The sequence below is a fragment of the Lepidochelys kempii genome, chromosome 1 (assembly GCF_965140265.1).
Source record: "Lepidochelys kempii isolate rLepKem1 chromosome 1, rLepKem1.hap2, whole genome shotgun sequence".
Lineage (NCBI taxonomy): Eukaryota > Metazoa > Chordata > Testudines > Cheloniidae > Lepidochelys > Lepidochelys kempii.
In genome coordinates this window covers 229768182-229781704 of record NC_133256.1, presented here as the reverse complement: position 1 = coordinate 229781704, position 13523 = coordinate 229768182, and the positions used below count along the sequence as shown (strand labels likewise).

Here is a 13523-nt window from a genome sequence, read left to right as displayed (position 1 = left end):
CAGAATGGGCTAAATTGTGCATCACAAACCATTGCACTTGTCACTAAGGGAATCGGGACCTGAGAGTCTTGCTTGTGTCCAAACCCTTAGAGTTGCAACCCAGTCGAGGAAAAAGGTTTAATACATTGTGATTCCTAGGGGGCGGGACTTAAACAATCCTGAGCCAGCTTCTTTCCGTCCCTATTTATATCACATGACGCTGTTCATCACTCCGCACACTCAGACCCCGCCCTTCCTCCCCCCAAAGGATGCCCCGCCCCTTCCTCCAACGCCCATAGAAGTCAACGGGACTCTTTCCATTTACTTCCGTGGACCCTGGGCCCCGCCCTTGGCCTTTCACTCCGGAGGGCGGCCCCGGCAGCTGCCGAGTCGCCTCTCAGCCAGCAGGGGGCGCGCACCCCGCAGCAGCCAAAGCATCCTCGTGGCCGCCGCCGGGCGTCGGACCCGACAGAGAACAACGCAAAGCCCTGCCCATTTTCCCCTCCCCCCCTCAAGGCCAACCGTCCAACACCAAGCGCACCCATTGGCTGCCCGGCCCGGCCCCGCTTAGGCTCTGTCCAATAGGCAGGAGGGAATCGGGATGGGCGCTCGGGCAGCGTCATGGCGGATCGGCTAACGCAACTGCAGGACGCGGTGAACTCGGTGAGGCTGGAGCGGCTCAGATCGGGGTTAGGCCGAGTCGGCTCCCGCCCGGTTGCGGGGAGCGAGCGTCGGTCCCTCCATCTCCCCGGCCGCCTCCGAGCCTTTCCCGGGCCCTGGGGGGAGGGATTCTGGGCCCCGCGGGGGCGGGGTAGCAAACCCGAGGCGTCTGCTCCCTCTCAGCGCTGGTCGGAGCGGGGGCGGGGATAACAGTGGCGTCGGTTTAAAAAAAAAAAACAAACCCCGCCGAGGCCGTTGGGCTTTTAAGCGTTCTCGGCTGCTCTCGCGCCCCCTCCCCTTGTGAAGCGCGGGGGGCGCCTCGCTTCGCTCGCGCCGCCCCGGAGCTAGTCTGTCCCCGCCAGCACGGAGCTCGCGCCGTGCACAGCGGGGGGGGGGGGGGGGGGCTCGGCGCTGTTGCCAGCGTGCGGAATGGCCAGAGCAGCCCGTTCGTGGGGTTGTGTGGAGTTGGGGGGGGGGGCTTTTCCCCGTCCCGACCTGCGGGGGGCTGCTTTTCCAGGGAGTTGCTCCCAGAAGCTCAGTGGTTTGAGAATTGGCCTGCTAAGCTCAGGGTTATGAGTTTAGTTGGGGATCGGTCCTGCTTTGAGCAGGGGGTTGGACTAGATGACCTCCTGAGGTCCCTTCCAACCCTGATATTCTATGTCACTACACCACGTCTGTCTCCGATCGCAATAATCTTCCTACTTAATTTCACTAGGCTCAGTAACTGGTTGGGTAGCACCTATCCATGTGGCCAGGGGAATGGGAGAAAGCATGTTATCTCTGCAGTGGGCTGAGCTGCTAAAGGCCAGGATTTAGGAACCAAATTTTTGTCCTGGACTTGAGTATGCTAATGGTAGCATCTTAATTAATCCCTGGTCCTGCTAATTGATCTGTGGGAGTGGACACATGCATTGGCATGGGGTCCCAGTGCAATCAGAGACATCCACTTGCATGGAAGGCAGGATTGGGATCTTTACCACAGACTTGGATTAACCATTTTCATTTACTGAAGTGCAATTCTGTGAACTGGTTGATGGGGCAAAAAGTTTAAACTGACTATCTTTAGTGTAAATGCCGACTAAAATGATAGTATGATTGTGTAAATATATTTCATCTTGTCTATAGCTTGCAGATCAGTTTTGTAATGCGATTGGGGTATTGCAGCAGTGTGGCCCACCTGCCTCCTTCAGTAACATTCAGACAGCGATAAACAAAGACCAGCCAGCTAATCCTACAGAAGGTCGGTTTTATCTGTGTCCGTTAACTAAACATGATTACTCTCTAGTAAAATAGGTAGTGTCAATTTAGAATTAAGTAATTTCAGGCGTAAGAAACTTTCTTCAGATGTTGTAACAGTTGTAATGATTCAGGCAAAGTTATGGATAATTGCACATACTGTAGGGAAGTGAATTGATTGAGACGCGAAATATTTTTTGACAAAGCTAAGCACAGAAATGTGTGTGTCTCGGGGTCCTTGTTTTATATAGATTTAGTAATTCAAACATCAGTCATTTTTATAAGGATCACGGTTATGAGGAGATTCTTAGTCAGTGTTCAGGAAACTTCTGTTTTTAAAAGCCAAACCAAGTATGAACTAGTCTCATGAAATTTTACATTAGTTTGAGTATAAAGCTTATCTAGCTATCAATCTGGTTTTGCTTTTAATGTTTTTGGAATAATACCTTCTCTCGCTAGTGTCTGCAGTTATAAAAGTTAACATTCATATTAGTTTACCAAAAACTCTTTTCCATCTGTACTTTTTTACAGATTAATTCTGGTCATTTTTCTAAAGATAAAGCAAATATATGATCTAATATCATACTTCAGATGGAAAAACAAATCAAGCTGGGAAGAAAGTTCAGTCATATGGATATGTGATATTTAGAAAATATTTATTTATATGCTCAGAATGGCCCTAATGTTTTGAGAATTTTTAAATGTGGCTTTATAGTTAAGACACATTATATGCCTAAATGGCTCTTTAGTCCCCTTTATTTTACATGTCTTGCATCAGATTAGGCCTGACCTCAGGAATCTCAACTAAGGCTAGCACAGTGCACAAATGATGCTCTGTTGCAGTTCTGGAAGACTGTCAGCCAGTCCTACAGTGGCCTATAAGGGCTTGCCATCTGATATTGGAGACCTCTGTGAGGAGCTAGTTAAAGGTGCAAAAAGCAGAGCTTTCGCTTGTTGCCTTTCTAGTGGCAGCTGGTCCAGTCAAAGATACTGGTATCTAGTAAGTGATGATTCAGGAGCCCAAGTTTTTGTTTAAGGTTTAAAGGCATTAGATCATGTAAGTTGACGTGATCTAACCATCTTAAACTCTAGATAAGGCAAGCTGTATTTCAGCATATTGTAACTGTTCAGGTTAAAGTCCAGGTTCTAAGCAAGTCAAAATTTTCTTGGCAGATCAGTCTCCCTGTAAGTTTCTTATCTTCAGGTACTGATAATCTCTGAAAGCTTAAGTACAATCTGTAAAACTTCAGTATTTCTATATCAAGGTGATATATGGTGATGTCACAGTACACATTTAAGTAAACATTGTCATTTTGAAAAACAATCAAGTTTGAAAATATAGCTTATTACACCTATCCTTGAATTTTATAGTCCATTTCCTATATTAAAATTTTCTCTCCCATGCAGCTGTGAGAGATCTACACAAACAGGGAAAACAGTGAATATAACTAAAAGTATGGCAAATGTACAAAGTAAGCTGAGGAAATACAGCTCTCCCTCTTAATCTTTCAGCTATAGTAACCTGGCGTTTTTACTTGTAATGTGATTTAAAACTTTTTCATTCAGAATTGACTTTAAACTAGCAATATTCTTTTTGAAAGTACTCCACACATTTTCATGTTATTTAGAAGTTAAATTAAAATCCTGTCACTAACAAAGTGAAAACTGAGCTTTTCAGGTGAATTTGTACATTAACAAAGTAAGAGCATTTTTAAGTTTAAGTGGTAACGTTAATTGTTGTAGTGGTAAATCTTTTAAGAATCCTTCTCTTGGTCTGTTACCAAGTTTGTGTAAACATTTCATAAATTTCAGATTTATTCGCATTATCCTAATCTAATCCTTGCTCTTTTTTTAACAAGCACAATGACCAAATTCAAGGAACGAATTGAAACATTAGAGTATCTCGATGCTCCAGAATATGTAACACATTGTAACTGGAATGTTTGATATGCTGCTAGAATGGAGTATCTGGCTTAAGAGTTAGCTGTCTCTTTGCAAAATAAGGCAGCCATTCCAATGCCATTTGTTAGATTGATTCTGATCCTAGCTTAAACAATCTATGGTTTGAGATGGAAGGGTATTATCACTGTCTTTAATACAGGAAAGAGTTTTTAAAATTTAAGAATACATTGGAGTTAGAAATCAGTATAAATCTTCTGAAATTCAGAGTAAAATTCTAGGTGACTTGTACCTTCAGTGAGCACTAAGTTTATCACAGCTCTCCTCTAAAAAGGTAAATTAAATTGTAATAGATAATCTGATTTTTGTTTTTATAGAATATGCTCAGTTGTTTGCGGCATTGATTGCACGAACTGCTAAGGATATTGATGTTTTAATAGATTCATTACCTAGTGAAGAATCAACAGCAGCTTTGCAGGTAAGAATATCACTAAAATCTAAAACACTTGAAACACAGCAAAAAAATCTCCACCCTCTTAATCCCCTCTGAATATTCCAGCCCAAAATCACAGGTGGCATAAAGGATATAATCTTAGCTCCCTTTAAAAAAAAAAAAAAAAAAAAGTTTGAGGGAATATTTTGTTGTCTCTCCCCCCTGTGCCCCCCCCCCCAAAAAAAAGTACCTGTAATCAACAGCTTAATTTATTGGAAATATTACATTGAATAACTTAAAACTTGAAGCGGGATGGGAAGACTTAAACCTTGGAACTCTGAGCTATATTAAATTCATTTTTCTTTTCACGGGGCTCCTAAAGAAACTGCCCTCTCCACCACCATCTGAAACTATTTTTAAGAGCCATGTGGTTTTTTTCAGTTTATTTAAACACACAACTGTTTTAATATACCTTTTGTTTTTCTTTATTAAAAGAAACTTGCAAGTTTTCTGGCTCTCAAAGCAGGTTTCATCCAATCTCTATAAGAGCATGTCACAAGCGAGTTTACTAAAACTGCTGTATCTGACATGGTACTACCGCTTTGTGTCTAGACCACTCATTTTTTAAAGGACTTTCAGTATTTCTGAAATGTTACGGTTCTTTCCTCTTCTTAGCTCCACAAGGAAACCTTCCTGCAGGTCAGCAGATCAAACTTGCTTCCCCAAACCTTTTTTCCTCAGAAGGGCCCATGTGCCTCCTCCTAGGGCAGTGGTTCTCAAACTTTTGTACTGGTGACCCCTTTCACACAGCAAGCCTCTGAGTGCAAATCCCCCCACCCAGTTTAAAAACACTTTTTTTATATTTAACACTATTACCAATGCTGGAGGTGAAGCGAGATTTGGGGTGGAGGCTGACAACTTGCGACCCCCCCCCTGCAATAACCTCGTGACCCCCTGAGGGATCACAGCCCCCAGTTTGAGAACCCGTGTGCTAGGGTCTCTCCAGCAATCAGTCCTACCTCCCAACGTAGTTTACTCCAATGCTCATCTCTTTCTACAAGTCTTGCTTGGTGGCCCACCTGTCTTGCCCTTCCTAGCCCTAGTTTGAGTGTTTTTTAAAATTACTTTGTGTAAGTATGTGTACAAAGATGAGCCCTAACTCCCTATGCTACATTGAAGCAATTTTAAGATGGGAAGAGTAAATTTTGTATTTTCAGTTCTTGCAGATGAGTTGATAGTCTCAGAGTTGCAGAGGATAAATGCAGATTACAAAAGAGATTAGACATGTCTAAACTGGAGAAGCATAAATAGGATATTGAACAAAAGTGCTATATTCTGCTAGATCTCTAGTTATAGTAGTGACTAAACATATTAGTTACATTTAAAAACTCAGACCATATAGCATCAGTGTAACTTCACAGTCCATATAAATAACCTGAATAGTTTTTTAGTCTTCTGTGCAGACATACCACAGATTATGATGTTGTCATGTTTCATAGCTGAGCCATGTCTGACCCTAATGACACTTGTGTTGGGAAAACCAAGGCACTACAGAAACTGGTTTTGATAACCCAGTAGACAGCATGCTTTCCTCTGAGCTGATATTGCAGCAGTGTCTATGCCTGATTTTTAGGGGCCACTGCATTTACATTTTCAAAAAAAGACCTTGACCAGTGCCTGTGATGATTAGATTCCATGGCCCCTTTGTGCAAGGATAGATGTTTAGTCCTGGTCAGGTTGTCCTCTGGTTACACTTCCAATTGGATGTGGCTTTTTGTTTGTTATTTACTTCCATTCTTAAATTGGTGTGGTGTTGCAAACAAATGTCACCATCCACCCTTAGGGGGCTATGTTATAGGGATGGATGAAATTGGCTGAATGCTTACCTCAGAAAAACAGTGGAGGTTCTAAAGGTGCAATACAAAAAGACTCAATTTATTGACACTAATGCGTAACTTAAAATGTAGCGGGACTTGAAACCTGATTTCATGAATTTATCCTAAATGATGACGATTGTCCGAGTTCGAAGATGATCATGACATCACTGATTGGTCTTGTTTCTGTGAACACGTGAGTGGCTGATCAGATCAATTTGAGCTTTGAACAGTCTGTAGCATGCTAGCAGCATAAATCTCACAACAGTAGAGTGTTCGCTGTTAATCAAGTAACCCTTAGTGGCATCTCTTGTTCAGTGTGCCACCAACAGTATCCTAAATAGATGGGGCTGCCACATTTGTTCTCCCAAGACATGACCTTTTTTCACTTTTCTGTTCAGATAGCTAGTCCATTACCATGTCTTTAGTATAAATGCCCATATTTTAGCTACTGTCACATGTCATACGATTTACAGTTAAATTATTGAACAAATGGTTGGATTCTAATTCCCATTGTCCTCCACGTGTATATGTCTAATGGCCCTCACTGGAGGCACTGGCTGTGCAGTTCCAAAGATGAGCTTGTTGGGGAATGTAGTACAAACTAATTGACAGGGTGGATTTGATTTAAATCACTAATCAGGAAGACTCGATTAAATCATGGTTTTCTACGTAAAAGTGCATTCTTGTTGGTTGTTATAATCTTAATCCATATTCTTCACAACTCAGAGATTTAGGTTTCATTTTTAGAAGGTGCACACTATACATTTTTAAACAGTGATTTATTTTGAAAACTTTGTATATTAGTTTTACAGCTATATCAGAAAATGAATGATTGTTTGGTTATTTCATTTACCAAAGGTAAATTGGGAGGTGAATTATCTCCAATTCACCGGGTTAATCATTAATATTTGGAGGATTTTCTTGCCATGCTGTATTAGGAGGAGAACATCACCAGACGGACATTTTAAATTGTTCTATTTAACTAAAACAACATCGTTAAGTATTCTGTTTTTTTTTCTTCAACAGCAAACATGTAATATTTTAAGAAAACAAGCGTTTCTCACATTTATCTCCAGACTTCTTTTTCTTGTCCAGATCTATTCCGCCCCCAGCAATCTTCTATTCATTGAACTTTTTGAAAGTTTGCGCTTGTAGAGAGAGGTAAGGGATTGACTCTGTGTACACAAATTTGTAGAGGGACAATAGGGCTGAGGCTTGTTGTTTCTCACCTCCATATATTTATTTATTTATTTTAAAATGCTTTTGCTGTTAACAAGCATGTTACCTCTGGAGACACAAATTCACAGTTTGAGAACTGCAAAAGTAAGCATCTCTGATTGTATCCTCTAGACTGAGCATTGAGTCCCATTGGGTAGATAGAAAGTTTAACATAAATAATCTATACAGAAGCCTGTGGAACCCCATAAGGTTGGGTCCTAATCAATGAACTATTGGAACTCATTTACAAAACTTTTCTTAAACATTACATGAATATACTGTTTCATACTATAGAATTAGAATTTATAATCCTTATTCCATGATGAGCTATCTTTAGATAAGTTTTTTCCTCAAAATCAGATTTATATAAAAAAATCTTTTTAATTTAAAAAAAAAAATCATTGATTTTTATCCACCCTGCTAATTAACACCATGAGATCTGAAAGTGTTACACCTTACTCATCTCTTTTGAGTAGGGACAAAGGTTCTGGTTTTTGTTTGTTAAGAAAGCTGTAGTTGAGTTCATCTAAAATTGGCAATATGAGATACAAAACATCTATTTTTGTTGATGAATTTAATCTCCAGGCAAGAAGTGCATTTTTAGATGGCAAACTTATAATGGATAAATGATATTCTTGTACTCCAGCAGAGAATGACTGATGTAGGAGCTAAAGATGGGTGTCTTACTAGGTTTCATCACAGGCATGGACAACTTCTCCACCCATTCCCTTGAAGAAAACTCTGCCTTATGTGGTGATCACAATCCCCTAACTTTTCTTTTGTATTTAAAGGCTGCTAGTCTGTATCGGTTAGAGGAGGAAAACCATGAAGCAGCTGCCCGTCTGGAAGAGGTTGTTTATCGTGGGGATATGCTACTAGAAAAGATACAGAGTGCCCTAGCAGATATTGCTCAATCACAGCTGAAGACCAGAAGTGGTACTCATAGCCAACCTGTTCCAGATTCATAGCAGCAGGGGGCAGCATTTTGCTGCAAAAATGAACTATTAGATTGTGAATAAAATCATATTTTTGAAAACAAAGTTCTGTATCAAACACAATAATATTGAGCCATACTGTTGTGTAAATATTTTGAGTGCACTGATTATGGTAAAAGCATGTCACTTGTCAAAGCCTAAAAGTCTTGTTATATAGTCTCAAGTTTGGCATGGAAAGCATTTATAAACTAAGAATTGGTGTTCGTGTTGCTCCAGCACTGCACATTTAATGTGTTTCCTTTATTTCAAAATACTACTTTTTTTGGTAAGTTTAGCTTCTCTTATGCATAGATTAGTATCTGATGCGCGGTCATCTTCACAATGTAAATTTGTATATTCCTACTGGGCAATAAGGGAAAATTCTTTCTCAGCATATTTTTGGTAACCTCCCTCTCCTCTAAATCTTCAAGATTAGGGTGTCTTATTTTATTGTGAGGCTTTTACAGGAAATTGTGCTTCACTGTGCAGAGTTCTATGAGCAAAGTACTGTGCATTCTGAGGTTGTTCGAGTGCTCACCTCTTGCATTGCTATATATACTGTTTAATTACCATTTCTGCTGTGACAGTTTGGCAAACTTATTATTTGACTGTATTTTATCTTCTTTGGCTGCAAGCTAGTATGCAGTTTTCTTGCCAGCTGCATCCTGTTAATACTTAAAGAGCCAAAGCCAAGATCAGGTGTCTGTCAAATTTGTGGTTCACAAATGGGACTGTGGAGCAGTAGTGGTTCTTGATGCACTTGCTGGTTCCCTGCAGGCTGCTAGCAGGTCTTATGGAATTGGCTCTACCCCTTTGCTTCTGGTTGCTTCTACAGATGCCAGGTTTCTCATGGCAAAGCCTGTGCCTGTAAAAGTAGATGCAACTACAACCAGCAGCTCCTCTCAGTAGCATCAGAGGAATTGGAGAAGAAACAAAAGGTGTCCAGTAGGGATAGAAGCCAGCGATGGAAGAGCTGAAGCTAACTTCTTTTCTAATATTGCTCTTCTGTGTAAGCAGTTGCTGTAGCCACTGCATGGATGTTGTGTGAGTGTAAATATGAAAGGGGTAGTCCCTGAGATATTCAAGAGTTCTTCCATACTGAAAAAAATTGTGCCCCAATGGTGTGAATTAAAAATATAGAAAATTGGGCTCACTTCAAACCCCACAAGCTTTTAGGGATGTTTGGATCAATATTTGAACTTTGTGGCATAGTACTGGAGTACACCCTTCTCCCTTAGCAGTCTAAAAGTTTTACTTTGGCCTTGAAGATAGACTGGCTTTTCTCGGAGTCTGTGTGCATATAGTCTACTTATTTGCCTGATTCAAATTGTTTATCTGTATGTACTGGGCAAATTTCCCTGATGTACATGGAATTGTTACGCTTCTATTGTGTTCAGCTGATCTGAAACAATTTGATCTTGTTTTTTGGCAACCTACCACTGGCAATGCATTCAAGGAGCCATACACCCATTAAATTGTGCTGTAAAAAGAAGAGTTGAGTAGGTCATGGGACACACCTTGTACGCTTACCACTGTAACAGTCTGCTGTTCTAAAGAGGACTTTCACAATATAATTACTTACAAAGTGGTAAGTACTGCTAGTTGTTGCTAAAATGGAAATGTGCCATTTAAGTGTGATTAAATCCTAAACTTCACCTGCTATTGTGAGACTCCTGCAGTACCTACATACAAGGAAGAAGGGAAACATGGTTTATTACTTCATATAGAAGTGGGGCCCATGCTGTGCCATAGGTTTCTTTTGTCTCTTGGTAAATCACTAGAGTTCAGTCTGTCACAACTATGTACTAATTTTGGGTGCTGACTCTGAGGGTCTGACTCTTTTCTTTTTTAAAATACATGTCAGACACCAACTGCAATTGAAGTCCTAGGAGCTGTGCTCAGTATATCTAAAAAAACATGCTCGTGTCTCAAGTTGTGTGACCTGAAAGTGAGGTACCAAAATTAGTGAACACTTGGAGCTAGCTGTCTGTTTTCTCATCTGTAAGATGGAGAAAATTTCCCAATCTCACAGGAGTTTTGAGGATTAATATATTGCTATAGGAGTTCAACAGAGTAGAGATGGATTAAATAGCACTCAAATGGATTCCCTATCTACATTTTAATCTCTGTAGTTGCACAATGGCACTAATATCTGTCTTGTCAGCTGTTAACTTGCCAGAAGTAAACCCAAGCTCAATATTTCTTAACCATTCAGAAGTTCTCTTTGCATGATTACTATAGAGTTACACCATCCTTGTATATTCAGTTTTGTACTCTTTTTGTTTGAATATTAGGAAGTTGCTACTGCTGGAATTCCAGATTTCCTTGTTTAAAACGTTGCCTTAGTGTAGCATTTTCTTCGTGCTTGCTGCTTACTCTAGTATGTTAATGTGCCGGCCACCTTTATATTAAAGTGTGTACTAGTGTCAGAGCAGCTATTTCTGTTCTGCATCTGAAGAACTTTAACTCTTATGCTGGTGTGAAGTAGGGCATGCACACTGTTTGTGTGTCCCCTTGATGTCTAGTTCAGCATTTCTATTAAAATGTCAACATTTGGTTATGGACAATGTAATAAAAATGAAACAAACGAAGCAAGGAAATTGGTTGAATGCTTTCTTTTTAAAGGGGGTGATTGTTTTTCAGTTATAACCTCTAAAACACCCTTCCATTTGTTACTCAGCATGGGTGGGTCACATACTGATGTGCATGAGTCCCACAGTGCAAACTTTCACCTGCGCTTTAACTACAACCTAGCAGCTCAGCCTGCTCCCCCTTGCTTCGGTGGTCCGGTCTGAGTTATAGGCAGGTCTGCAGCACAGAATGGGGGAAATAAGGATGATTCATATAGCGAGTAGTAATATGTTATGGCAGTGCTTTCATAGACAGCATTTTGTTTCAGTGCTAATGGAAAGTGGATTAAAACTAGCACAACCAAATGTACTGGTTATGTTCAGGACAAGGTAGAGCTTGAAAACAGGTAAATGCTTGCATAAAGGTGTGTTGGGGGGGCTAAGGCTGTGCAGTGCATTTCTCCCCTTCTTTCCAACCCCCCAAAACCCACAAAATGTAAGTGTGTAAGGAGTAATTTTGCTCATAATTGTGGGTGGGGGGGTGAGAAAAGGGGAAAGAAAAGTGATAGCACTAACGATTCTTGTGGTTTCTCATGGTCTCAATTTGGTAGTAGAGACAAAGGAAAGCCATTGGTGCAGCTCAGAGGCACCTTGAGGGGAAGAAAGGAAGTAGTGGAAGCCATCTTGAAGTGGAGGGTGACTGCTTACATATGTAATGTATCCATCACCATGGTGTCTAGGAATAGTAAAAGATTCTAGGAATTACTTTGTCTTCTTGAGCCTTTAAGCATAGAAGTTGTACATCTTCATCTTTAGGCTATTGTAATGAGGCGTATTTGAAAACTAACTCCCTTTGTTTTTAGCTGCCTTATTCTGATAGTCATGAGGACATCTTGCAACCACATGTCAACCCCCCACCCCCAGTACCAGCTGTGCTGAGGCTTAGTAGTAAACTAAGCTACACTTCAAAGATGCTACCCCCCCCCCAAAAAAAAAAATATAAAAAACCAAGAAGTTGGGTTCTCTTTATGGTTTCTGAGACTACAGTTTAGATCTGCTTCATTATCTGTGTCTGCTCCTCACAAGGCTTGCGAGAAGGCACTGTATTTTATCTGAGATCTTTATTACCTCCACCAAATGGCTCAGAATCAGGGTGGATTTGATTTAAATCAAATTGATTTAAATCATGATTAAATTGAGTCTTCCTGACTAGTGAGTTAAATAGATAAAAGTGTATTCTTGATGGTTGTTATAACCTTAATACATATTTTCCACAACTCAGATAGATGTAGGTTTCATTTTTAAGTGTTTTATTTTGAAAATTTTCAGATTAGTTTTACAACTATATCAGAAAATGAATGTTTGATTACTTCCTTTACCAAAAGTAATTGAAATAGTTCATCTCCCAATGCCTTCATAAATATCTATCTCCAATTCACCAGGTTAATCTTCCAAATATTAATGATTTTCTTGCCATGCCATATTAGGAGGAGAACATCACTAGGCAGACATTTAAATTGTTTTATTTAACTAAAACAATAACATGTATTCAGCAGCTAACATATAAAATTTTAACAAAACAAGCATATGAATTTTTGAACGTAGTTAAACAGTCAAGTTTTTTTAAATCAGGATTGTTTTTGTTAAAATTGTTAACTAAAATACTTAATTTTTGTGGTTTTTCTTTTTTTAATATTTCATTTAACTTGACTATATCAGTCAGGTCAACATGAGAAACTTAAAATATTGGCTTCTGCAGCTAACTCAATCGTTTTCACTTTCAGTTTCCTGTTTGTTCATAATCTGGAAAAGAAAAACAAGCTCTCCTGCTTTTTCAGCTCCCAAATGATTTCTCAGTTTAGAACGAATTAGTCCAAAGGAAGAAAATATACTTTCTACACCAAGAGAAGAAGCTACTGCTGTTAAAAGTGAGATTATCACTTCAACAGTCTCTGAATTCAAGTGCTTAAGTGACTTCCACCTGTTCCCAGGTGTGACTTTCTTTAAAACATCATCAGCAAATATATTTCTTGAATGGTTCACTATTAGCTCTGAAGTTTATTATAGTTGGCATTATAGAGGGATGATTGCTGGATGTCCATGTCCTAGCCAACTCCTCCTCTTCAGCAGTTAAGGTTTGACCCTGGTACCGAGTATTGAGAATATTTGCAAGAAAATGAGCTGCAGATAGTGTTTGTCCTATTTGTTTTGTTTTTTTTAATGCTTGTAATTTAACTCTGTTGGTACATATTTCGGTTTTTAAGATCTCAGTTCCTTCCAAATTTCAACAGCGGCCACAATAAAACAGTTATTTCCCTGCATTTTGTTCAAGGCTGCAGAAATAGGCTTCAGGATGTTCAGCATGTGTTCAGCATTTCTCGTAAGCCCAATGTTGAGAACTTTGGCTGGATCAGGGCCATCTATTTTTTCACAATTTTGCTCACAAACTCATCAGAATAGGCCAGTTCTTGATATAGTGCTCAAAACAGTCCACTACTGAGTTCCATCGCACGTCTTGTGGGAGAGTTAGCAGCTGCAAATGGTTGTTACGGAAGTATTTTCCAGTTTCAACATTAGCCTTTATTTCTGGAACACTGAAGTCTTTGGCTAGGAGGTACATCAAATGAGCACTGCAACCGTATGATGTTAGCTTGGGATTCTTTTAAATTTCTTCTCA

General features: G+C 39.9%; 1 protein-coding gene across 1 annotated transcript; it reads left to right on the top strand.

The window, feature by feature from the left end:
* The first annotated feature begins 359 nt into the window (after positions 1–359).
* On the top strand, positions 360–10867 carry MED21 (mediator complex subunit 21). The gene is made up of 4 exons (XM_073317412.1): positions 360–642; positions 1765–1879; positions 4152–4252; positions 8094–10867. Exons 1-4 carry the CDS (start codon positions 601–603, stop codon positions 8268–8270), a joined length of 435 nt encoding a protein of 144 aa, XP_073173513.1. The 5' UTR covers positions 360–600; the 3' UTR covers positions 8271–10867.
* Positions 10868–13523: the final 2656 nt, after the last annotated feature.